The sequence below is a fragment of the Gymnoscopelus braueri genome, assembly GCF_963280865.1.
Source record: "Gymnoscopelus braueri genome assembly, chromosome: 7".
In the NCBI taxonomy this organism is placed as follows: Eukaryota; Metazoa; Chordata; class Actinopteri; order Myctophiformes; family Myctophidae; genus Gymnoscopelus; species Gymnoscopelus braueri.
Genome location: NC_137608.1, coordinates 46,258,432 through 46,286,404, shown reverse-complemented (window position 1 = coordinate 46,286,404; position 27,973 = coordinate 46,258,432). Strand labels below are relative to the sequence as shown.

At 41.4% G+C, this 27,973-nt stretch overlaps 1 protein-coding gene across 1 annotated transcript; it reads left to right on the top strand.

Annotated features, from left to right (window-relative positions):
- Window positions 1-526: 526 nt before the first annotated feature.
- Window positions 527-19,790, top strand: LOC308089470 (uncharacterized protein). Its single transcript, XM_080434198.1, has 18 exons — window positions 527-684; window positions 2,277-2,455; window positions 4,820-5,000; window positions 5,098-5,173; window positions 5,576-5,796; window positions 6,430-6,520; window positions 7,041-7,168; window positions 8,121-8,261; window positions 9,003-9,080; window positions 9,362-9,466; window positions 9,757-9,889; window positions 10,990-11,159; window positions 12,099-12,231; window positions 12,918-13,161; window positions 14,012-14,232; window positions 15,355-15,509; window positions 16,568-16,727; window positions 18,161-19,790. Exons 1-18 carry the CDS (start codon window positions 676-678, stop codon window positions 18,286-18,288), a joined length of 2,553 nt encoding a protein of 850 aa, XP_080290324.1. The 5' UTR covers window positions 527-675; the 3' UTR covers window positions 18,289-19,790.
- The last annotated feature ends 8,183 nt before the right edge of the window (window positions 19,791-27,973 follow it).

The following is a 27,973-nucleotide window of genomic DNA, read 5'->3' as shown; positions in this document are numbered from 1 at the left end:
CACACAGTGGCGCTGTCAATACATGGCAACAAGCCGCGTACATAATACAGCTAGTTAAGATCCCATAGCCTGAACAGACGATCTGAAGGTCTTTGGAGATATATAAATCATAATATAATCCACCATGAACTGTAAATTAGCTCATAAGTTTATATCTAACTCTTTGGTTTATATCGCTTGTTAACATGTTTTTTTTAGAAGTCGATTTTTGATCCAACTCGTAGCGCGTGAGCAGTCGTCTTGACCAGCCAATGACAGAGCGACGGTTCATCCGGGCTATGGGAACTGGACTCTGCCCTAGCAGAAGCGTTTGATAAGGTTCACGTTACTGAGCGGGATCTAGTCGCGTTGTAGTTTACACATCCGGTCTGGAGCGGATACGAAAACGGCCCGTGCGCTCGCTAGTGAAAATGACCGGATACGGTAGGCGGGCTCAAGACCGGATATGAGCCCCGAACAGTACATAGAAACCAGACACTTTCCACATATACTACTGCACTAACCCTCCTCCTCCTGGTGACGCGAGTTTAGCTTAAGCTTATCTATCTACAGGTAGCTTAGCATGGTTAGCAAATGAACTGACACAGATACAAGCTATTGTTAGCAATTTTTAAAAACAATGACACAAGTAAAGAAGCAACTGGTTATTATGACTGTATGATCCAAAGCCTACAGATGGACAAGGTGAGCTAATGCTAGCACGCTAACTGGAGTGTTAGTTTTGTTGTAGCCTGTTAATTAGCCACATTCTAAACGTTAACATGCTAGCCTAGTTGCCTATAAACCTATATTCAGTGGTGGAAAAAGTACTCAAATGTTTTACTTAAGTAAAAGTATCAATACTGCAATGTAGAAGTACTTTTCCCCTACACCAGGGGTCCTCAACAGGGGGTCCGTGAACCCTAGGGGGTCCTTTTTTTCTTTTTTACATTAACCAGTTGAACCCTAGCATCCCTATTCTGAGGAGAACTTTAGCCAGACATAGCAGATCTACAAGCTCACAACGCCCTGCCCTGCGAGGTGATGTGAGCTTGTAGATCTGCTGTTTTCAGCAGAGGTTTTGGTGTAGAAGGAAAAAGGAGCAGACCAAGTACAGGGGCCAACGGTCATGTTTACATAGTGTTGAGGGTTTAAAAGTGGTTAAATGTCTGAAATAAACAAAAAAAAATGATGAAAAAGTTTAATCTGCAACACAATTGGATACAATGTAGTTGGGGGTCCCTGCTTCATCTCTCTCTGGTTGAAGACCCCTGCCCTACACCGTTGGTTCTCAAAGTGGGGTCTGGGGACCCCAGGGGTCCTTGAGGGAGTTCCAGGCGGGCGGTCCCCAGCTAAATGATGGATAGTTACTTTAGGAAACACAAGTGGACCCTTATGGGTCTGTAACTCTGAGAGTGTACAAATGTACTCTCAGAGTTAAATTAACATTGATTGTACAATATAAATTGGGGTCCCAGAGATAGAAATGCCATTAAATGGGGGTCCGTAGCCTAATGCATGTCCTTGAAATTAAAATGGTTGAGAATCACTGCTAGAGCAGTAAAAATCTTCTCTTATGGGGGTCCCTGGCATATCTTTTCAAATGGGGGTCCGCGGGCTAATAAGTGTAAATTTGGGGGGTCCTTGACATGAAAAAGTTTGAGAACCACTGCCCTACACAATGGAATCCTGAGTGTTGATTTAACTCTGAGAGAGGGTACAAACATTACCACCTTTTGTTTTTTACCACATTTGTACTCTCTCAGAGTTACAAATGCATAAATAAACACAGATTTCCCTGGGTATGTGTATGTGCTAGGGATGAGACGATAATCGTTATGATCGTTTTTCAAGTAAAAAAAACGCTCACAATAATCGTACCGTGTAGATTTAAATGTATTGTGAAATTGTCCGTCATCCACTAAGATGAATTAGCTTTTGTCGAACTGCGAATTCAGTACTTCCACTTAAACCCTCTGTACTAGATAAAACAGACCTGTAAAAGGCGCATTTGGTACGCTCTTATTTCACTCTACACAGCACAAATCGATTCACCAAAAATAGCAGATCTATAAGCTCGCAGAGCTTGTAGATCGGCTATTTTTGGCGAACGTTCTCCCCGGAATAGGGATGCTGGGGGTTCAAAATAGGGATGCTGGCTAACAAAAGTGGCATTTTAAGTTTTAAACATATTTTGATTATATTTTGATTGGTAACACCTGTGAAGGAAGTGATAACATGGCTGCTGTACATAGAGCCTATTGTGAACCATGACAATTCATCGCTGTCCTTTTCAGGAGAGCAAGCTGTCACCCGCTGTCCAGCCCTTCTTCCCTAGATTCCACAGGTCAGATGATGTAATGGGACCAGCTATAAGGGGGGAGCTGGCCACAGCTGCTTCATCATCGTCGTCGCCATCGTCACCGCCCCTCATGAGACTGCCAAACCCCTATCTCTCTGAGCAGTGTTCAAGACGGTATGTAGGAAAATATACTCAAACTGTCTGTAGTGCACAGTCACACTCACATTATATTCAGAGAAGAGGGAGACCTTTGTTGGTCCTGCAGGGGAAATTCAGTCTCGGGACTCTCGGCTTCACCCAGTTAAAATCCACTCAGATGGTTATGATGAGCGCTCGTGGAGGGGGAGCAGTTAGGGGTTAAGTGTCTTGCTCAGGGACACACGGCCAGGGCCGGGACGCAAACCTGGCATCTTCTGTTACTCTACCCATTCAGCAATGGCTGCTCCTAATCCTAACCTGCTCGTAATTCATCTTCGTTTTGCAGACCTGCGTACTTTTCCCTTTTCCCCTTTTTTTTAATGACAATTCCCAGTGTTTTCCCGCCATCATGTGACATGTGTAGGCCCTTGTCACGGCTGATCCCTACAGTCGGTCATGTGGGAGGGTGCTGACGAGCATCGGTCACACTGTACAGTCTCACGAGAGGACGTAACGTGTACACATTATGAAACCCTCTTCCTCCCCCTGCTAAACAGGCGCCCACTCCAACCTGTAGGAGTCACTAGCACAGCAGCAGAGAGATCGGACTCCCTGCCCGTCTTCCCACACTCAAACACAGCCAATGGACCCTTCGCTAAGCCCCACCCACTCCACTCTGTGACTGGTGGTGCGAAGTTAGTCACACCCAGGCCTGGCAGCGCCTGGCAATCTCTGCTTCTCACCCATTGACTTGCATGTTAAATGACGGCTTTTCCCCTTAAAAATAATCGATCATTTCAGCAGCAATAGCTTCAAAATCTCTTCTAAATCTAGTCAACAAGGCCTGCAGTAGGCTATGCACTGGACAAATGTGCATGACATTATTTCAATAAACTAAAAACACGGGAAATGTTAGAGGGAGTAATATCCATGGATACACGACGGTCATCTGTCTCGACCGTCATGGATGAATTTCAACCTGGTGTTTGCACTTTCTCCATTTATAGCCCGTACATCTACAGAAACGTTCATATTTCAAATATAAAGTGCTTATCCCATGGCCACGGATGTTACATTTATGTACGGGCTCTCAAAAGTACCCGTGTCATCCGTATTGTTCAATAAAAAGCATTTTAATGTGATCGGTGGCCATTTTCTCCACATGCTTTCAAAAAAACGACCCTATCGGTTGGTAGGTGTATTGCACTCTGATACATTATAACTCTATGAGAAAATGGCCACCGATCGGATTAAAATGCTTTTTATTGAACAATACAGAATATACGGGTACTTTTGAGAGTCCCGTGCATCATTTTAACATCCGTGGCCATAGGGTAAGCAATTTATATTTGAAATCTGAACGTATATATATGTATGGACCGTAAATGGAGAAAGTGCAAACACCAGGTTGAAGTTGATCCATGACTGTAACAGGAGTTTTCATGTACCGCAGGGTAAGACTACAGTAGCAGTTAATAAATAGACGAACAAATGAATGAATATACTTTAACGTGCGGAATCCGAAACAGGCAGCGCTGTGATTCTGAATTTTGTTACGATCACGGTGAGTATTAGCCTATTATTGACACCACCTGGGCGAGTGAGTCGTGTCGTGTAACTTTCTGACGTTAAGCTGTGTATGTGTTCAACAACACAGCCATATTCAGCCTTGCAGTTTAAATGCAGATTTCAGCTTGGGAAAAGCAGCCTCCAACGGGTTTGGGTACGTGGTTCATAGTCACCATTGCGTTATCGTGGTATTCCTATTCTTGCTATTATGTTGCAAATGATTGTGTGTGTGCAGGCGAAATAACATTGACAGCTATGGCAGGTGACGAAAGCTTGCCAGACCTATGCCAGGCTAACAACGGTTGCTAAGCTGGCATTGGACAATCGCTTTTGGGGTGGGGTTTAGCGAAGGGTCCATTGCGTTCATTGGAGCTGCCTGGCCAAGCCGGAGGCACCATAGACGATTCGAAACCCTAGTCTCCACAGTGGTGGGCAGGAGCTTTACCCCATGCGCCACAATCTAATGGTGGAATTCCATTGTATTATGTTTTTAATTTGATTGCGGGGAGGACTAATGGGGATCCGTAATGAACGATAAAAAACCAGTGCTTTTACCTCATGTAATAGAGTAGCCCTGCCTCATGCCCAGAAGCCCAATATCTCCTTTACCAAGATGGGCAGAGTGGTAGATGTTTGGTTGCTCATACGGACGACCCGGGTTTGAATCCACGTTGGTCACACTCACGGTTCTTGTTGTAAACATCTAGGGGTGCAGCAGTTAATCAAACTAATCGATTTAATTGATTATAAACAATCCATCATTTAATAAAAATAAGAAAATAATGGCTAGTTACAGTCCTAGTGCAAACATCTGGCCTCTCCTATGTCTAGCAATGAGGCGTTTGCTAACCCAAGGCAGAGGTCATCAGCCACTGATGGGGTGCAGCAGGGTAGCGGAGGAGACCACCCAAGCAAACATGGCTATAGCAACAGCCGCCGTGTTAGAGGGACGGCAGATGCCAGTGCTTACCCATCCAAAGAGAACAGGTCCATACGAGAGCCACAGTCAAAGGTGAGCACATTTTTTGCCTGTTTTAGTGGAAAGAACAGTGTTGACGCCAGACCGTAGTAATCAGATTAATAAGGTAGAATTTCATCTTTGTCCACAGACCGCAAAATACAACAGCGACTCTTCCTCTCAGGAGAGAAGGCATGGCAAGAAAGCACTGGATGTGTCGAGAAGAGGTACATATTACATAACACACCCAAAAAATGTATACAGTATATATATATACACACACACACACACACACACACACACACACACACACACACACACACACACACACACACACACACACACACACACACACACACACACACACACATCTATATCAGTTCTTTATTTATCCATATGCCTTACACAGGATGATACTGTATGATTGTCACAAATTTGACCATGTACGCATTGGACATCTTGTTTGTGCAAGCTTCTTGAGCTTGTAGATCTATTTTCAAAACATTTTCAAAATTCTCTAATGAAAACAATATAATGACATATCCAAAATAGGGACGCCCTCATTTGCATTCTCATTGGCATCCCATAAGATGATGCCATTGGCCATAAATGTTACTATTTCTGTAAAGGTTTGAGAGACACCAGATCTGCCCCAAACTCTGTCGACCGACCCAAATCGGCGCAGACGGAATCGGCGGCATTTGAGGTGAGGATGGCTGATTTCCCTGAGTTGAATATGAGGGCAGGACCTGGCAGTCCATTCGTTGTTCCTGTTCAACAGAAAGAGTGCTGGGGCCAAACTCCTCAGTCCCCGAGCCCTGAAATTCGAAAGCCAGTATCCACGAACAAGGTAGGTTTTTCTGGGCATGCATTTGCTGTTGAAGTGAGGTAAAGCATAGAGCCTGACGTGACCAATGCTAGATTTTTGGAGAGTCCTAGACCACAGATTACCGACGTTTTGATCTATATTTTGTCAAAAACTGCACCATTTTCTAATCAATTTGAAACTTAGATTTAATTAAAGTTTCTATTTGAGAATATAGAACGTATAAACAAATAAAAAACAATATATTTTTTGCCAGATTAAAAGATGCATATATTAAACTTTTATATTTGAAAATAACATTTAACTTTAATTATACAATGAACAATTAAAGTTACATAGTGAGGCTGAAGTCCTATTCAAAAACATATTCAAATTGGCGACCTACAATCTTACAACACATTGCATCGCAACGTGTTGTGAGATCTGGTATTTTATACGTTTTCTTTTAAAATGTTCACCTTATGACGTGCCCAAAATAGGGAGAGCAGATTTAAAGTGCTTAAAAATCGGGTCATATCGGCCGCATAATTGATGATATTGATGCCGTCAAAAAAGTAAAATAATTGCCGATATGTTGGCCAGACCGTTGTATATCAGTTGGACTCTGGTAGAGTGTAGTGTGCGACTCATAACACTTTGCACTTTCCCCATGCATAGACACTGCTCACTAGAACTGGACCGCCAGCAAAGCATGAACCCCATCAAAGTGCCAGTGATGCTAAGCCTGCTTCATCTGCTGTCCCTGCAGGTAGGATCCAACTTCTGCCATCTCTGTGCTATTTATTGACTGTTGGATAATGTCATTATCATTCTCCATTTAGTATTCACAGTCACATTCTGTAGAGAATTAAATCAACCTCCACAAATTTGATACAAATGTTGCACATTTCACTAACTGTCGTTAAAAGCAAAACAGTTGCTGAAAAGAAAAATATCCAGTCATCGACCAAATAAGGCAAAGGGTTTAGGACTTGTGACTATAGTATTTTTTTATGAAATGATTAACATTATTTTTGGCATGTCAGTTAGCTATTAAGAATTTATCTATCTAGCTTTAATTTTTGTCTTGGAGTCTAAGCAACGCAAAACACTGCAACAATTATCAGTGTTACAAAGCTGCCTTTTCAATAACTGGGGAGAAAAAATATATATTGCCTCTCTCCATTTCGATATACTGTATTCCTTTCAGTAGACCTGTGTTAGATATATTGTGACTGGCAGATTTTAGATGAATTCCTGAAACTAACCTTTGGGGTTGATGTGAACAGGTCAGACCGGAGCTCAGAGTCCCACCGATGGCTCGGGGCCAGTAGTTACCTCCTGGGCCAACGTCGCCTCTCAGCCCCCGAAAGCACCTGCGCCTAAAGAGAGGACTGTCAGCGGCAGCACCACCAAGGTGCTTACCTTTAAGTTCTTATAAAGTCCCCGTCCACATGTCCCATGGTGTGATTTAACCCATCCAGACCGGGAACGGGTCTGTGTGTAACCACTTAAAACATTATTTTATACTTCGGCTATTCAAAAAATAGCAGATATACAAGCTCATAGTGCGGCACCGCCGAGTGCCGTGCTATGAGCCTGTAGATCTGCTATTTTTATTTTGAAAAATCATGGCAATTTGTGAAAATCTTTGAATATATTTTATTTTTAAAGCAAACATTTTTACTCAAATCTTTGCTTCTGGGGGTCCCTGGAACAACATATTTTGAGATGGGGGTCCACGGCCAAATACATATTATTTTGGGGGTCCTTGACATGAAAAAGTTTGAGAACCACTGATGTAGCAACATATATATATATTTTTTTTTAAGGTTAGGATTTAGAGGACATTTACAGAATATGTATTCAAAGATTTGCAAAATGTTCAGATTTAAAAGAAAATAGCAGATCTACAAGCTCATAGTGCTACGCTATGGGCTTTTATATAGGTATGCTATTTTTGGAATAGCCAAAGAAAATTACACAGATGCGTTCCCGGTCTTAATGGGTTAAGTCCTGTTCAACTAATGTACACGTCAATTATTTTATTTCCCCCCCAAAAAGCGTCTACTTGCTCTGTGTCTCAGAGGAGGGTTGTGGGCAGTTCAGAAACCTGACTCTAATGACATCTATGGGGGATTCCAAGCTAATAGAAACTACAGCCTTTCTCCTCCCGGAAGCCATTGTTCTTGCATGAATACAAAATATTGTTTGAAATATTCAAACCTGCCTACCAATGATGTCACCCTTACGGGGCCTTTTTGGTTCCCTTTTAGTGCACTCATAAAGCGGTTGAGAATCACTGTTCTATAGTCACTCTGTAGATTTCAAATGACTTGAAAAGACTCTTCACACTCTTCACTCGTCAGAAGGACGCGACGCAGGAAGAAGGCGTTTCGGAGAAGAAGAAGCAGCGGAGGAAGAAGAAGAAGAAAGGCAAGAGCGGAGGGGAAGACGGAGCGGTGGATCCAGAGGAGGCCGTGGCTCAGCAGGAGCCTCCCAAGTTTGAGGTCACTTTAATGCACCTTTTACTATGGTAGTGTTTCACATGAGAGTACATTTTAACCACTTAAAACCCTCTATTCTTTGTGAAACGGATCTAAGTTGCAACTGTACTTGGTCCGTTTTTTCTCTCTACACCACATTTCTTCGCCAAAAAATAGCCGATCCACAAGCTCACAATGCGTCTTGTAGATCTGCTATTTTTTTGGCTAATGTTCCCCTACAGAATATGGATGCTGGGGTTCAAGTGGTTAAAGGTTGTGATACCAATTTTATCCAATCAAAGAGAGAGAGAGAACTCATACATGATGCAGAACAAGTGAAATGGGAAGAGATGACACAAAGAAATTAGCAGACCAAATTAGAACTGGAACACTATGAAATTGAAGCTGATAAATGGGTACTTTCTCCTGATTGGATGAAATTGGCAACCCACCTGAAAATGTATTTAGTGTCTGGAGAGACGGGGGAGACCCCTGTTGATGAACAAACACTCTATAGCAGGGTTTGTTTTAACCATAAAGTATCACTTAGATACTTTATACCTTTAACCACTTGAACCCATATTCTGGGGCCGATCTACAAGCTCACAATGTGATGCCTTTTGATCTTGTAGATCAGCTAAGAGATTTGGTGTAGAGGGAAATACTAGAGGGATCTAGTCCATTCTGTAGCCCTGGGGGACTCGGTCAACTAAGTATGGGGGTTTAAGTGCCGGTCAGTTTTGAATCGAGGCCTTCTGTTCCCAGGATGAAGAGGAGTTTCCAGGTTTGGCTGTTGCCAAAAGATGCTTAGCCAGCAGCAATACAACAAAGCTATGCAATGAGGTATGGAGCAGCCATTCACTTCACACACACAAACCTTATGCTTTAATGATAGGCCTGTCATAATTATTTACATATCGTACATATTGTCTGATCGCGATCATTTCAACTAATCGCAATTATTTTTTGGATAATCGTTAGAATTAGTTTACTTTTGTCTTTATAAAAAACGGCTGGATGAAATTGACATAAATGTCATATTTGATCATTTCACGATCGCGACAGCCCTATCGACAGATCCGTCGACGTATCCGCTGTCTTTAAAATGACGTGTTTTTGTACAGCCAAGCCAAAGAGAAGGTGTTCAACCTCAGCTGGGTGACCACCAACACAGAGACAAAGCCACCGTAGGAATAACTCTGCCCACAGATGCCACAAAGAAAGCACAGGTTTGTTTTTGTTTTTCTCTTGATTCCCACCTGTCACGTTTGTAGACAAATCTGTGGTTTGTAACTAGGCTTTAGGGGTGCAACAGTTAATTGAGTTTAATATAAATAATCGATTTTGGGGGAACAAAAAAATACATTTTTAAAATATTTTTTTATAATAATTATAAAACAATAAATATTAGATCTACAAGCTCATCACACATTGGTGTAGATGGAAAGAAACGTCCCAAGTGCGGTTGCAACTAAGAATCGAGGTTTTAACCATGTTGGTGCTGACCTGTGATCTCCAGAAAGCTGAGAAGGTCAGTGGGAAGAAGAGCAAGGCTCCTGTCCAGCTGGACATTGGCAACATGTTGACGGTCCTAGAGAAGAAACAGCAGTCTCACAAAACCAAGCAGGAGGCCAAGCCAGTCACTCTCTCAGGTAAGAAGACCCCACTCCCTCTAGGGCTGGGCAATATGAGCATAATCAAATATCAAGATTTTTTTTTTGACCAAATAACTCTATATCGATATTGTGGCGATACTATACATTTTATTTTTTTCACCGTTTTTCAAAGATAGCTAAAATAACTACAGATCTACAAGCTCATTGTGAGCTATTTTTTTGCTATTTTAAAAAGATGTTGACTAATTTTTTAACACATTAAGTGCTAGGTTTTTTTTAAAACAGGGTACAGTCAGTGCCTGGATTTTTAGCAATTTTTTAACCTTTTTCAAGTATTCACAAAATCTTTTCAGTGATCACCGTCCTCACGGTGATCCCCTCATTACACACACAGGGGTCTCGTACAATCGGGGGAAAAAAAATAAAAACATTAGGTAATCCGTTCCATAGTTGCAGCCAGTTGAAAATAGTCGAAAATGGTCAAAAATGCATAGTAAAAAAAAAAAGTACACAGGAGCCGAGATACAGGCTTTTGAAGTCTTAAGTTAACCAGGAAGTGGATTGGAGTCTAAATCTTTGAAAAATTATATCTCCTGGTGCTGTGAAGGAAAAAAAATCTTTTTTTCATTTTTTTTTTAAAAAAACGGTCCGGACCATTTTTGGCACTCCTCGTTTGGATTATGAAAAACGGTCCGGACCGTTTTTGGCACTCAATGTGTTAAAGTCTAAAATTATTGTGATTAAAACCAGGAAGAGACAACATTTAAGCCATATCACAATATCCCAAATCTCCAGTGATATCTAGTCCCACATCACTATATCAATATATTGTCCAACTCTCTCTGTCACACATGTCCTCCTACCTCCTAACCCTGTTTTTTCATCCTAATGCCAGGTTTACAGTCATTTGTTTTCAGTACAGGTTTCTAGAGCTGCAGAGCAATTATATTGATTAATAGAAAAAGTAATCGATAAGAAATTTAATGGATAGTTAAAGCCCTAATCCGAAGCTCAGAGCACGCCGTGACTTCCCAATATTTGATTAATAGAAAAAGTAATCGATAAGAAATGTAATGGATAGTTAAAGCCCTAATACGAAGCTCAGAGCACGCCGTGACTTCCCGTTGTCTTTGCAGTGGGTGGTGCCATGCCTGCTGTGTGCCACAAGCCAGCGGCCATGCAGAAGAAGCTTCCCTGGCAGCAGGATAAGATCGCCCACAACCCTCTGGACTCCACCAGCCCCATGGTGAAGAAGGGCAAGCAGAGAGAGGTGCCCAAAGCCAAGAAACCCACCCCCCTTAAAAGGGTGAGTCCATTCACTTAACCCTAGCATCCTTATTCTGGGGAGAAGAGTGTAGAGCGTCTCCATTCTGGGTGTAATAAGAATAATAGGCAAACATTCTGCGAAAATAGGCAAAGGTATTAAGAGAGTGCGAAGTAAACATATCATAAAGGACAATACAATTTTTTGTAAGAATAAAACGCAAGAATAAAATCACAGTGCAGAAGAAATGATTAACAAACAGAAAGGTCTGAGATTTGTAGCAGGCCTGCAGTTTTCTGGGAGTTTGTTCTAAATGTGTGTAAAACTGATCGCTGCTTCTCCAATACCAGTAATAATTAAGGTTGCAAGCTTGTAGATCGGCTGGTTTTGGCAAAGAGATTTTATGTAGAGGGTAAAAAAGGGGGGTGGGGAGAGCAGACTGCTGGGGGACCCTGGTCAACAAATGATATAGGGTTTAATTGGTTATTATGGCACTACTGTCACTTAATAAATCGTTGCTGCCGGGTAGAAACCAGCTAACTCCATTTTTACGCTTTTGCATTTTTTTTCCATAAATCTGTGCTATTGAACACCCTTTACGTCTGTGAGTTGGTAAAAGAAATATGGAGCCTATGAAAAGTATTAAATCCTCAAACTTTCTGCTAAACCAGCGAACTCCAGCTAACTCCACCAAAGGGGGGTGGAGTTAGCTGGTTTTGCTGACTCAAGGCTCCACCCCCTTTTGACCTCCAACCTCATTGTGAGCTTGGAGGTCCATTCAGTTGTTCTTATCAGTGATGAACAAAACCTCCTAACTCCACTTTTTGTTTAGTTTTTTTCATTTCTTGAAAAATGAACATTTTGGAGTTGGCTGCTTTCTGCCCGACAGCAACGAATTGCTATATCAATAGACGCAGCATGTGCCAATCAGTCCTGAATCCGCACCCTGATGTTGGCTGTTTATGGCTTCATGTTTGTCAGGTCATTCTGAAAGAGAGAGAGGAGAGGAAACAGAACCGCTTGCTGGAGGAAAGAGGACTGCTTCCTGGACAAGAGGAACCCAGACCTGCCGACCATACTGCAACAGAGGAGCAATGTGACCCCAGTGACACTGGTCAGCCCTAGCAACACTTAACCACTTTCAACCCTGACGTCCCTATTTTGGGCATGTCATTTACAGGCAAACATTTACAAAAGACTTTAAATAGAGCGGCTGTCTGGGAATCGAATAGCCTGGGATCAATACCCTTTTTTCGGGTGTGTGATCCGGGGCGGGAGCGGAAGCAACCCTATGCCTCACCTCAAATAACCCCGGCCGCGATCAAGGGCATTGTCATTTTAGGGCCTACCTAATAAAATCCTTGATGCGGCGTTGTTTAGCTTATTTTTCAAATACAAACTAAATGTAAGTGTACTTTCCGGAGACTATTTAGACTAGTCTACCTTTGTAATCGATTCAGCATTTAAATTGGGGAACCAATACAAAGCGGCTCCGCAGAACTGGAAGCAGCAAAAAAACGGAAGCCGGAAGCTATTTCTTTTCTCTTTTTTTTTTTGACCGGATCACACAGGCCATTTAATAACGAATACCAGACTTTCCTCCGAGGGGGAAAGACTGGTGATGCGAGGTTAGGAATCGAAAGGTTCCCAGTTTGATCCCCGGTTCCTAATGGTTTGCGTGTCCAAGTGATCTTGAGCAAGACACTGATGCATACACAGTAACCAGCTGTTGTTTTGCCATTTACAGATTACGACAGACCTTTGATAAGTGTTTGTTTGTGTTTGCCTGTGCAAATTCAGATGAGATCAGCAGTCCTCCTATGGGGCCAGAAGATGAGCCAGAGGGTCATCCTGAGAGCAATCAAACAGAGGAACCGATAGAGGGAGAGGAGGAGGAGGAGGAGGAAGAGGAGGAGGTGGTGGAGGTGGTGGAGGTGGAGGAGGAGGAGGAGGGTGGAGGAGAGCAAACAAACACTCAGACCCAGGCACCACCCCCGCCTGTCCTCCAAAATGCACCCAAAATCCACAGCAGGAAGTTCAGAGAGTAAGGCTGCATCCAAAATCACATGCTAGTTTGTTTACTGTTGTTCAACATTGAGTGCATACACAATAGTATGTTTCATTTCAGACATGCCAATCACATGGTATTGAACCACACAGAATGTTAGGAAAGTGGAAGCAGAAGTACTACACGTAAATATTCTTGTTTCATCACTGTGTATTAGAAGTTAACACATTGAGTGCCAGTTTTTTTTTTAAACAGGGTACAGTCAGTGCCTGGATTTCTAACAATTTTTTAACCTTTTTCAAGTAGTCACAAAATATTTTCAGTGATGACCGTCCTCACGGTGATCCCCTCATTACACACATAGAGGTCTCGTACAATCGGGGGGAAAAAAATAAAAACATTCGGTAATCGTTCCATAGTTGCAGCCAGTTGAAAATAGTCAAAAATAGTCAAAAATACATAGTCAAAAAAGAAAGTACACAGGAGCCGAGATACAGGCTTTTGAAGTCATAAGTTAACCAGGAAGTGGATTAAAGTCTAAATCTTCGAAAAATGATATCTCCTGGTGCTGTGAAGCGGTTATAACCGTTTTTGGCACACCTCGTTTGGATTATGAAAAACGGTCCGGACCGTTTTTGGCACTCAATGTGTTAAATATGGTTTAATGGACATATCCTAATTTACAACAAAACAATAGTTGCATTCTAGATCATATTTTATATTTTTTTGAGGTCGGATCGGGCTGAAATTTGCCCGAATATGGAGACACCAGACGTGATGGTACTGACATCGTAGTATTGGTGTCATAAACTGGCGGAGATCCAAATGAAGCCACAGCTTTTATTAGACCCTGTCCTTTTTTTCTCCCTTTTTTTTTATTTTTCAGTTACTGTAGCCAGGTGCTAAGCAAAGACGTGGACGAGTGTGTGACGACCCTGCTGAAGGAGCTGGTTCGGTTCCAGGACCGGCTGTACCAGAAGGACCCCATGAAGGCCCGCATGAAGAGGCGGCTGGTGATGGGCCTCCGAGAGGTCCTCAAACACCTCAAACTCAGGAAGGTCAAGTGCGTCGTCATCTCGCCAAACTGCGAACGCAGTCAGTCCAAAGGTACGCCCCTCACAAGCTGTGGTCGTCATGCTGTCAGTAGTACGTCTCCGTAGATTCTTTACTGGGTGCCAAGTAGGGATAACTATTGTTGGGATTTTATCTTCTTATCGATTCCCCTTTTCGGTTCCAAAATGGTCAAAATAAATAAAAGGTCAAATGCTTGGATAGCAAAAACGTATTTTATGATTATTCTTTTAAGCGCTAACTGAACTGTATTTACTGTTACTAGTACAAACGTATATTAGGAGTACCTGAGATGGAGGCAATGCTGGAATGTTTTGACCCGAAAATACTGGCGTTCAAATTAACCAAACAATAATTGTCAACAGACGGATAGACCCGATTGGCCACTTCCGCAAGGACACTTTATCTATTGGCAGGAGAGAGACATGGTCTGCCATGTAAACGGATTGGGAGGGGGAGATGTGGAAAGTTGAATTAAGTTTGTGTTTGCCTAAATGATTCGCAAGCTAACTGATATTGACCTCAGTCATCTAGGATCAGCAGGCATAACTGAACATCAAATGGTATACAGCATTGGTTCTCAAAGTGGGGTCCGGGGACCCCCAGGGGTACTTGAGGGGGTTCCAGGGGGTCCCCAGCTAAATGATAGATTAGACACCAAATGGACCCTTATGGGTCTGTAACTCTGAGAGTGTACAAATGGAACCAAATGGACCCTAACGGGTCCATTTGGTTCCATTTGTACACTCTCAGAGTTAAATTGACATAGATTTTACAATATAAATTGCGGTCCAAGTGATAGAAATGCCATTAAATGGGGGTCTGTAGGCTAAAGCATGTCAAACTGGGGGTCCTTGAAATTAAAATGGTTGAGAGTCGCTACTAGAGCCGTAAAAAAATCTTCTCTTATGGGGGTCCCTGGCATATCTTTTGAAATGGGGGTCCGCCGGCTAATAAGTGTCGATTTGGGGGTCCTTGACATGAAAAAGTTTGAGAACCACTGATCTAACCACAGCAGGCATAACTGAACATCAAATGGTATACAGTACATTTACAGAGCAACGTAGGTCGGCTATTTTCGCTATTTCTTAAAAAAGTTTGAAATAGCGACGATATTGATGTTCTACATGACACGAGCATGTTTGTTGTTTGTTGCAGGCGGTCTGGACGAGGCCCTCCACAACATCATTAACACGTGTCGGGAGCAGGGCGTGCCGTTCGTCTTTGCTCTGTCCAGAAAGGCCCTGGGCCGCTGCGTCAACAAGGCTGTGCCCGTCAGCCTGGTGGGCATCTTCAACTACGATGGCGCACAGGTCAGGGCCATGTCGTCTTTTTTGTGAAATGTGTGTTAAAGCTGCAATCCTTAACTTATAAACGATATTTCAACCAATCTGTTCAGAATTGGAACCATTTAGAACCAATAAGCGAATCATCGAGAAGCAAGTTTTTTAACATAATTATTTTCTCTTTTTTCATTTTTACGACAAACAAGAGTTTTCAAAACATGATGACACATTTAAAGGGTAAGACCACTTTGGTAGAGGTGTGGGTTGTGTAGTTACCTTGCCATGATGTAACTCCAAAGGTGGACAAGAAATCAAAAATAATTGCTCCATTGATTAGAAATTGATAATTCAAAATATGCCCCCCTTTGACTTACATTGTATGGTAAAACAGCTCTCAAAGTCACTCTTTTAGCACGTAAATGAACCCAAACAAAGTTGATTCAGACGATATAGAACATCACCAAACCCAGTACTGTTTGTTTTTTTAATAAAAATGTCAACTTCCTGTTGATTTTACTATTTGAAGATCTGGATCCGGATCCGCGAATCCAGTCCGGGTTTTCTACTTATTAAAAATGGCAAAATCAACAGGAAGTTGACATTTTTATTTAAAAAAAAACAGTACTGGGTTTGATGATGTTCTGTATTGTCTGAATCAACTTTGTTCAGGTTCGTTTTTGTGCTAAAAGAGTGACTTTGAGAGCTGTTTCACCGTACAATGTAAGTCAATGAGGAGCATATTTTGAATTATCAATTTCTAATCAATGGAGCAATTATTTTTGATTTCTTGCCCACCTTTGGAGTTACATCATGGCAAGGTAACTACACAACCCAAACCTCTACCAAAGTGGTCTTGCCCTTTAACTTTGTGTCCCTCCCAATTGTGGTCATGCCATTATAGGCTAAAATGTCAAAAGAATTTGAACATGTTCAAAAACGTTAAGCAAATGACCGTCCGCTTTTAGAAAATCTTTGTTCCAGTCATATGCCCCTGCTCTAGTCTTAATTACATTGGTTAAACGTTGATCTACGATGCTTGCATTAAGTGACCACACAAACGTCAACTGTCCGAACCGTCTGAACAGGACTTTTACCACAAGATGATCGAGCTGTCGTCAGAGGCCAGGAGGGCCTATGAGGTGATGGTGGAGAACCTGGAGCTGGCAGGCCAGGAGGAACAGAACCCCGGAGAACCTCATGACACAGCAGCCACTGATCCTGACCCGTCTGAAGAACCAGCGTACAGTAAGTCACTGCTCACGTCAGCCCCTTTGTTGGTCTGAACATGGATGTAAAAACACCCTCAGTATTTCATCCTTTTATTAATTTGGATATTTTTTAGGCCTTTATTTGGATAGGAGTGTAGATGAGATGACATAAAGCTTTGGGTGCAATGGGGAGAAAGACATTTAACACAGGTCTGAATCAAACCTGGGGCGTCTCAATTATCCGGTCATCTGCTGGCACTCCAGTATTGAGTCATAAGGGCTGTTTTGTTATTTGTTTCCCTCTCTGTCATAAACCGCTAATAAACACCTAGGTATAGATTATCTACCTGGGCATTCCTCATTTCCCGAGGTTGGTTAACGAAGGCAATGATGAATTCCGCGATAATGTGCTGTGTTTCTCTCAGACCGAGAGACTAATTTCATAATGCAGTAGTCTTTTCCATCATTTAAGTGACACCAACCCAGCCTTCACACAGCCTGAATGATCATTATCATATCGTTATCTACATATAAACATACAAGATCATGCTTGCCCTGCATGTACAGATAAAGCCAGCCACTCACGAAAAAAAACATCACGCTCTGAGTGAGTTTATTAGCTTGTTTTCAAGTTCAGCTCATTCAATTCCTATTCTCCCTAAAGTTTGAACTAAAAGTAAATGACTCTGGCACGGGTGCAGTTTCACGGGTCCTACTCGCTCACCTCTCATTTATAATGAATTACTAGGCACCGTCTGTAAGACTGTAACGCAGCAAGCAGCTTACCAAACCAAAGTCCCTATGAAAAGCATTACGGTTTAGGTCGGTTCTGTATTCAAAACAGCAGTACGTGAAGTGAAATTTTTTTTAATGTTTTTTTTTTCCAATTTCACCCAAAGACCAAGGAGATATGATTAGTTGAAGATCTAGACTCCTATCCACTTCCTTGTTAACTTAAAACTTAAAAAGTCTGTATTTCGGCTCCTGAGTACTTTTTTTTTTCCAATGAAAAACTCTGGCACTGGCTAAAAAAATATGAAAATAATTCTGGCAGTTAATGTGTTAAACGGTCAATGCTTTCCAGTGGCCATTGGAAAGCTTAGAAAGTTCAGTTGGACAGTAAGAGTTTGACGTCTGGTCGACCTTTAAAATAAGAGTGCCTCGACAAGTCATATTAAAGTAAACCTTTGATTTACAGTCGGTTGAATTCAAAATAACAGCAAAATTGTTAGTTTTTTGGAAGAATGCTTAGTTTTCACTGTTGGTACCCTTAACATCAAATACTTGGAATTGTCAAATAAAAAAAGAATGTCATGTTTTACAATAAAATGACCCGCACACCGTCTGCACTTGCACAATAGGAACACTTTTACATAAGCAACGTTTCAGTCACATAGACCTTCTGCCGGCATCTGAAGTTGTTTTGTTTTTTTTAAACAACATAATTTAAATATTTTATTCCTCTTCTAGTAAAACTTTGGAAGACAGTGCTGGAGAAGGAATGCAACCACAAGTTTTTGAACTTTGAGGAGCAGTTGAGCTCAATGCGCTTGGCGAGCGACGGCACAGAACAGAGTGACGAATGTGAGCAGAGTTGACAGTGGACGACGCCTGTGCTTAAATGAACTGACTCACGGCCATCACCAGCCCCTGAATGAAATACTTGACATGATAGCCAGGGTTCGATTTGTAAGAAAACTAAATTAGGCTGGGGGACATTGTCTAAACCACTTAAGCCCTGTACTTCTTCGTATGACAAATAGCCGATCTATTGTTGAGAGCTGTTGTGAGCTTGTAGATCCGCTATTTTTGGGTAAAATAATCGTAGACAAATTTGCCTAAAATAAGGATACCAGGGTTAATGTGGTTAACATATATTTTGTAATTAAATTGTGATATTTTCAAACAGAAATATCAAACATGTCACACAGTCTACATTTCCCAAAAGAAAATGCATGTATTTAATAAATTCTGGCCAGAATCAGGGATAAAACATACCACAGCCACGATAATGATGACGTGGGACGGGGGGATTGCCCTCACCTCCCACCCCACCCAGCAAATCGAACCCTGCTTGACCTGACAGCACACTATAAACACGCACTAATACAAATTGCCTGTGGAGATGGAGAGATCTGAGTTCTACTGGGACCAATACAATCACATGAAGAAGTGTGATCTCTTAACCATGGCGTCCCTATGTTGGGCATGTCTTTACATGCGAACATGTTCGCCTATAATTTGTTGTTTTTTATAATTTTTCAAAAATATTTGAAAATAGGGCATGAGTGGTTAATGTGAGTTAACCCTAGGGATGTAACGATGCACCATGAAATGCACGATGGGAGTCTACATTAAGGATATCCTGAACCATTCTTTAATTTGATATAGAAAAGATAAGATTTTCTAGTTTTTGATTGGGGACAAAGAAATTGAAATCATGTTTTTCAGTGATGATTTGTGAGAAGAAATGTAAATAAAGATGTTCTCATTGACCCAGTATTGTGTATCGAATTGTGAGTTGAGTGAATCGTTACATCCCTCGTTGGCCCTGATATCTGCGAGTATGCCTGTGTGATGGAGGGAGGGGGATGCACCACCAGATGTGCCTAGAATATTAGCTACAATCATATAAAGAATGCATGATTATGGGAGATGATTTTGAGATTGAGAAATATGGTGGGCTTTCGACTTCATCCCCAGAGCTCCAGTATGTGTGGTTTCTCTCTGATATGGAAATAATAATGGCAATAATGGTAGATGAGACCCCAATGTATGTACAGTCTGTAATTTATGCTTATTTTCTCCTTTTATTGTCAATCATCTTAAAATGTTACGGAGTTTAAAGGAACCCATATACAAATTGTGTTTTGCACTGGAAATAGGATATTATCTAGACATTCTGATTGTATTAGTGTAGCAAAGTAGAGCCAATGTTTAGTTTTTTTTCTGCTACACTTCCACATTAAATTTTTGTTTGACTTGTCAAATATTTGACTGTGAATTTATGTGCATCGTGTACTTTTGAATTTGGAACACATTTACAACAGACTACAAATACTATGCTTCTGAATGAATAAACATTTGTCATGAAAACTCACAGCAGAAAGTCTGGTGTTGAATTGACTCACAGAGGCTTTTTCAGGGTTTATAGCTCCACACGTTCTAGAGTTAAATTAACACTTTGAAAATAGTGCAACATTTAACACCTAACACTACGCCAAGAGTTCCTTCTTTAACTCTTCACCAGAGTTAAAGTAATACTAAGCCAAATTAGACAAACAACACTGCTGAGTTAAATGTTTTACACTTTACCAGAGTTAGACAAATAACACTAACTCCAGAGCACAAAGTAAGACTAAGGAATTAGACAAATAACACTGCTGAGTTTAAAACATTTATTTTGGCTATATAACCCCCCAGTCCAGTCATTCATTCCAACATTGTGAAATAAGTTTTAACAGACAAACTTATAACTCTGTATGAGCTCTGAACATGGTGTATAAAATCTAAACTCAGACAGTTTAATTATACACCATCACAATTATCTGTAAATAGCTTGCTTGACAACGAAAAGTATGTCACTTATTTACAAAAGACTGGTATGTCTTCTTCCATTGTACTGCAAATAACAAGTCCAGCTTTATACTCATCAACTTTAACCCAAGTGGTTGAGAAAACCTTTTGACAAGATCTGATTTAATTGTCCCATACTCCTAGCGTTTGAGGTTGAAGGTTTCCCAGTGATGAGCAATGGTCATCTGTGTTTTTGAAATTAAAAAGTCGTTTTTCTAATTATCTTTAAACATTTTGTGTGCTAAAGATGTTTAAAGATGTATTTATTTTTGTATACCTCATACACCACACACGTAATAACTGGCCAATTTTCTCAATTGATCAACAAAAATGAACATTGTTAAGGTGCTTCCGAAAACCCGCATATCTTAGGAAGTGATGCCTACAGCGTTTCTAAGAACAAAGTAATTTGAACTCGGGTCTAGGATTGTAACCATGTTCGACTCTTAAATGTGAAATCAATCAACTGTTGGGATAGCCTTTCTGACACATGAAACAGCTCAGCATTGCTTTAGCCACTTACTCAAAGAATGCAGTTATGGTCTAGTTCAGTCTAGACCTTCATTTCCCCGACATCAATGTTATACACTGTTGTCTGCAGGAATGTGTAGAAGCTCACAAGTGCAGCATCGTAAAACACATTAAACAGAAAATGTGTTTTGAAAAGTTCATCAAATGCCCTGAGCGAGCGGTTTGCCTGGCATGGGATGAGATGCTGATCCATGACTATGTAGAAGCTGTCGGTCTTGCTCTTCTGACACCCAACAGCAAACAGGTAGGGCTGCGGATTCTTCTGGGTGCGTAGACTAGATGCTCTTCCAAACTGCAGCCTGACTAGGGTTGAGATAAGGAAACATTAGACAAGAATAATGTGCAGCTGTGAAGGGCTTACCATGCTCTCCACAGTACATCACACAATGCAAATTAACGTGCTACCAACTGTGCCAAGAGAGCTAGATCCCTTGGCGGAGTATAGTAATGGGTGAGTGATCATTCAAACAGTGCCTCACTGGCTAGTGCAAGATGGGAAGACTTAATATTTCAAAAAACAGACCAGAGTGGTATATGAAACATTGCATCGTTGGAGTGAGAATGGCTCTGGACTGGATGGAGTGCTACAGTGATGGTCAGGTGTACATCTACCATTACTGTACAGGAACACTGAAGCTCTTGTGACAATTAAGTAGGCTATATCCCACTGATGATAGAGCATAACAGGGCTGTTATAAAACAAGAATAAAACAGCAGTGAAGTCTAGGAAAAGGAGGATTTTTCAGAAGAGCAGGTATTAGTGTTTCATTAAGGAAAATCACATCCCTGAAGAATATGTGACATTTTTTTATCACCTTAATATTACCTTATGAACGACTCTCAACTGCATCACAGGCACTGACTTCTGGACACTTCGGCCCCCCAGGTGGTGGTGGAAGGAGATGCAACAACAGGGAGGCCATTTCTGGGTCGTAGGCTGGGGACAGAGTTGCAAGAACTTGCTAGGGACCACATCTAGGATTACAGTTGATGCACTTGAGCTGAAGCTTGAGTCAGACATCTCAGAAGCAGAGGTGGAGCAATCAGAAAATTCTAAAGGAAAAGAAAAAAGTAGGCTAAATAATGTTCTTCTGTTGGATGTAGAGTGCTTCTTATACCTGTATTTAGACTTCACCATCATTTGAGAAAACTGTCAGCACCACATTGCCCTGTCCAACAAGGTCACTGAATATCTCAGCATCAACATCTGTCCCTGTTGCATCCTTGTATGTAACTTCTGCATCAGGTGGCAGGCAAAATCTCTCGATGGCTTTTCAAGGCAGTACTATGTTTGTCTGACAGCAAATGACTTGACCTTAAATGCATTCATCCACCACTGTATAATCATGAAATAGACCTAGCTTGTAGATCTGCTATTTTCACAAGATTTGCATACATATTGAACTTGTGAAATGGGACATTCCGCATAATGACCACTTTTACTTTTGGTACTTAATACTTTTGCACTTCTACTCAAGTACATTTTAAATATCTGACTTTGTATTTCTAGATTGTGGTATACTTTTACATTTAAAAGTTACGTAAAACATGTCAGTACTTTTTCCACCACTGCAAGTAGTTCATAAAGTGAACACTAATGCAGCCATCCTCTTAAAAATCCTGCGCACTATCAGAGCTTTTGCAACAGGTGGTGGTCCCTAATTAAGAATGTCAAGTAGCAGGCTACACACAGAATGCTATGGAGGAGAATAAGAATGTTCAATTGTTTGTAGCTTTACAGAATAAACTTGTGAACGTTTGGCTTTGTCTATTTCAGTGCTCATCAGTGTTCAGGGGCTGGAACAAAATATGATTGGTAATATTAATAAGGCTTTTATTCCTGAGGTGGTAAAACATGTTTTCTGTGAAGTTCAAAGTGTTTTCCAGATGCAAGTAGCAAAGGTCTCAACTTTAACAGTGGTCACACCCAAAATTGTGTCTCTATCGAATCTCGTCTGTCTTCATTTCCTGTTTCTTATGTGTGATCTAATGATGACACATGCTCGCACGCACGCACGCACGCACGCACGCACGCACGCACGCACACACACACACACACACACACACACACACACACACACACACACACACACACACACACACACACACACACACACACACACACACACACACACACACACACACACACATACACGACTGCCTCCACTGCTGAAGAGAATGCAGAACGACCTCCCCCGGACTTCGTCATAAAGATTAGTAAAAGTAGAGTAGAAATACTCTGTTACACCCATAGACTGTATAAAATGAAGGTTACAACTGAAAGGCCAGTATTCAAAATGTTCTTGAGTAAAAGTACAAAAGTATTGGCATCAAAATATACTTAAAGGACCAAAAGTAAAAGTACTCAATATACAGAATGTTTAAATGTGTGTCTAAAATGTATAAAAATCTTTTGAAAATAGCAGATCTACAAGCTCACAGCTAAAGTAATTAAGTACATTTACTCCAGTATTGTTCTGTACAATTGAGGTATTTTTTACTTTACTGGTGCATTTCAAATTTTCAGTACATTTCAGTTCTACTCCGACTTCGACAAATATTGTACTTTTACTTTTACTCCACTACAATTATTTGAAAGCTTTAGTTACTAGTTACTTTGTAGATTTTGATTATTATTACAAAAAATACATTAGCCACTTCAGGCCTATTTAAACTCTGGCTATTTGAAAATAGCAGATCTACAAAATCACGATGCCTCGCATGGCAAGAAGATTTTAATGATACCTTGGGTGCGTTCGAAAATTACGCACCGGAGCACACTCGCCTATTAGTTTGTATTGGCCAGTGCGCTCAGTGCTGTATTTTCGAACGCGCCCCTTGTGAAACCGGCCATTCTGCATAATGAGTACTTTTACTTTTGGTAGCCTACTTTAAGTATATTTTGATATGTGTCACTTAACTAAAACAAAGCAAGTCTTTTGCGCACACTGAAAATTAAAACAAAAATAATAATTGCAATTAAAAAATAAATACATGAAACCAATTTGTTACATTATGCAACAAGTCCGACGACAGTGGTGGAAAAAGTACTCAAATGTTTTACTTAAGTAAAAGTATCAATACTGCAATGTAGAAATACTCAGTTTTCAAATAATTAATTTGTAGTGGAGTAAAAGTATAATATTTTCCTCTGAAATGTAGTGGAGTAGAAGTAAAAGTACTGAAAACTTTTATAGTTTATACTCCAGTAAAAAATACCTGCACTTTGAACTCAAAGTTGTTTTGACCAGCATCCAATCAGCGTCCAGGGACAGCGGCCAGCTGACCAACCAACGAACAGAACTTCCACAGCTCTCGCGTGAAGGACACTGCACTGCAGGTATAAAGAGGAGCACCCAGCTGCGTCGGGTATAAAGCTTATTTTTAACTCTATGGTATAAAGAGGCTCTGCAGCGGGTCGAACGTCAGAATGCCCTGAGAGACTGTCACGGAACCAGACGCATTCACCTGCTTTACAGCGATTGAACCTGCTTACAGTGGTGGAAAGTAACAAAGTACATTTACTTAAGTACTGTACTTAAGTAACATTTTGAGGTATTTGTACTTTACTTGAGTATTTCCAATTTCCAATACTTTTACTTCTACTCCACTACATCTCAGAGGCAAATATTATACTTTTACTCCACTACATTTACTTGAAAACTTTAGTTACTAGTTACTTTTCAGATCAAAATTATGACATTAAGAAACATATATTAACCACTTTAGCCCTATTTTATACATAGGCTATTTGAAAATAGCCGATCTACAAGCTCACATCGCGACGCGTTGTGAGCTTGTAGATCTGCTATTGTAGATTTGTAGAGCCAAGGCTTTTTGATCAACTTTTTGCTTTTGCTAATATTTGTTGCTTTTCAACCAATTTTTTCGTCTACAAGTTGTAGTCTGTTTGTTGTTTTTTTCAAATAGACTGCAACTGTCAACTAACCGGTGAGTTGAGGCTCGGGCCTTGGGGTTTGGGGGGAACTGTCATTTTTAATGCTATTTAAAGGAGAATTTTGGACTAAAGTTTTCTTACCTTTTCTATGACGTTATGATATCTTAGGATGAATGGTACAGTAGAAAAATTTCATAACTCCACCCCTGAGCCGCCACAGCTTAAAAGGTGCGCGGATAGGCCTTAGGTTAGATCACATATTTTAATAGCTTTTTTTTTTTATTTTTTTTGTGAGATCTGTGACAGAACACTATGCAACCAAAAAAAAAAAAAAAACAGAAGTCTCGCTAGACGAGATTGAAATCTCGAGATTTCAATCTCGTCTAGTGAGACTTCTGTTTTTTTTTTTTTTTTTTTTTTTTTTGGGACAGTGTTCTGTCACTATCACGTCAGATCTCACCAAAAAAATATTTAAAAAAAGCTATTAAAATATGTGATCTAACCTAAGGCCTATCCGCGCACCTTTTAAGCTGTGGCGGCTCAGGGGTGGAGTTATGAAATTTTTCTACTGTACCATTCATCCTAAGATATCATAACGTCATAGAAAAGGTAAGAAAACTTTAGTCCAAAATTCTCCTTTAAGCCATTTAAAATGGCTGTTTATTGATATATGTATGTAGTACATGGAGTTGTGTCTAAAGTTTAGAAGCTACAGTCAGTCACTGTGACTGTGGATAACACCGTGTAACATCTGTTAAAACGTCTCGTTGTGGCTTGTGTACGTTTGAATGAAACAACGGCCGCTGTCGCGTGGAAAAAGAACAGATCTCCAAGCTAACAACCTGTTGCATCGTGGTATCGCATATCACATTGCGAGCTTGTAGATTTGTATTTGTAGTAACAAATAGGGCTTAATTGTTTAATGTATGTTTTGTAGTAATCTAAATCTACACTGTAACTTGTAATGTTTTGTAATGAGATGTGAATAGGGAAATAATATGGAATAATATATGTAGAGTATTTCCATTTCTACTTTCATATTACTATAGTAGCCAACCTCAAAATTGTACTTAATTAGGCTACAGTCAGTTAGTATCTGTGTAAATGTTTAGTTACTTTCCACTACTAACATAATAACTGACATATCTTTCTGTTTCTCTCTCCCTTTCACAGCTGTCTCAGCTCTCTTTCTTTCTCAACTCTCTCTCTCTCTCTCTCAGCACTCAGCCTCGCTCGCTCCCTCTCTTTTCCTCTCTCCCCCCCTCTCTCTCTCCACAGAGCAGAATGGAGCTGTATCTCATCCAGATGATCAACAAGTCGCCTTCCTCTGGACGTGCAAGTAAGTTACTCTTATTATTTTACCAATAATGAATTACTGTAATCAATTTCTGCTGTTTGATGTTTAGCTCATTCACCTCACTAGAGCTACAATTCTTTTTAATGCAATTTGATTTGGAATTTAACAAACATTTCAGCTCAGAACGATAATAGTAAACTAACGTTGTGTTTTCCATTGCAGAGCGTTCTAGAAGGAGGACCTGGTTGATCAACGTTCACGTGGACAACCTGAGGAACCGTCCCCTGTCCAATGACGACATGGAGGTCATCACAGAGTGCATCCCTGAGCTGTACCGTCGCATCGATCAGGCAAGGGACCTTTCCTCACTCACACTGGTCCGCAAGGAGCTGCTCAGACCTCCAAAGGACTTCACAGCGGTGCCTCGTCACATCTACACATACCGTGGCTTCAGCAAAGCCTGGGGATGGCCCTCTCCATCCCCACCCCCGGTGAAGCCACCGGGGGTGATGCCCACTGAGGATACTGCTCTCTACCAGGTCTTCTCCGGGTCCCTGGTGACTCCGCCCCACCCCACCACCCTAACATCACCCTTCAATGGGTGGAGGCACGCCCGCAACCAGTACGACCTCGTGGAGGTCTCTGGTCAGCAGCTGCCCAGAGTCATCTCCTGTGTGGAGACCACATGGGAGGAGGGGGGACGGGTGCTCCATCGCCAGTGGAGGGTGTCCGTGTACAGGACAGACGGACAGATGATGCTGTCTGTGTTCTGTAGCTTCCCCGGCGATAAGCTACGGAGGCGTTTCGTCTTCAGCGACGGGGCGCCTTCCCCTTCTACGCAGGGGAAGAGGGAGGCTGATGTCTGTGAGACCATTGACAGAAGCCCCCCTCGAAGCAAGCCACGTCTAAGACTGTAACGCAGACAGACGTGTTGAAACACCCAATCAAAGATGGAGGGAAAACCACTTAGAAGTGGAGGCGCAGGGGCACCTGTAAAGGGGTTGCTGGCACTAGCCTGGCATTGGCCAGACTGATAACGTGGATTCACTCTCGCCTTCCTCCCCGGTATCAGGGAGGAACGTGAGAGTGAATCCACGTTATCAGTCTGGCCAATGCCAGGCAATGCTGGCACTAGCCTGAAGGAGCGGAGGGACAGGAGGTGCCGGGACTGGAGTAGATGCTGGTGGGACAGGCCTGTGGGGGAGGCAGTGAGGCACCACTTGAAGGAGAGGCACAGGTTGTGAGTAGATGTGGGGGAGGCACCACTTGAAGGGGAGGCGCAGTTTGTGAGTAGATTTGGTGTCAATGTTATTCTTCACAAGGTGAGTATATTCTTCACAAGGTGAGTAATCTGTGAAATCTGCATGTTTAGAGCATTGGTTCTCAAACTTTTTCATGTCAAGGACCCCCAAATTGATAAATATGTTGTGCCAGGGACCCCCAGAAGCAAAGATTTGTGTTCACTAACTAAATGTTCACTAATGTTCAAGATTTTTGAAATAACAGATCTACAAGCTCTTATGAGCTTGTAGATCTGCTATTTTTGAATAGCCATAGTATAAAAGGTTAAAGTGGTTTGGATCGTGATGCTACATTAACTACTTTAGCTGGGGACCCCCTAGAACCGCCCCCCCCAAGTACCCCTGGGGGTCCCTGGACCCCACTTTGAGGAGGATCAGGTTGGCTGATGCCAGGGCGTGTCCTTGCCTCTGGGGCACACTGTTGCTCCCATTGTATGTCGTTTGTTATAATGTTGTGATATTGATAGGTCGTTTAAGGTTAAATTAAGGGGTGGTATTTGACTTTTTATTCTGTTGGCTGACTACTTGATAGGGTTCTGACTTTTGATATCAAGTAGTAATAGTCGTATTAGAAATGGTTGTTAAGGAAAAACGTATATCTATCAATCTAATTCATTATGGGACATCTGAGCGTGGTAGAGTTAAGTAAGGGAGTGTGTCATATCTGTTGCTGCAATAGA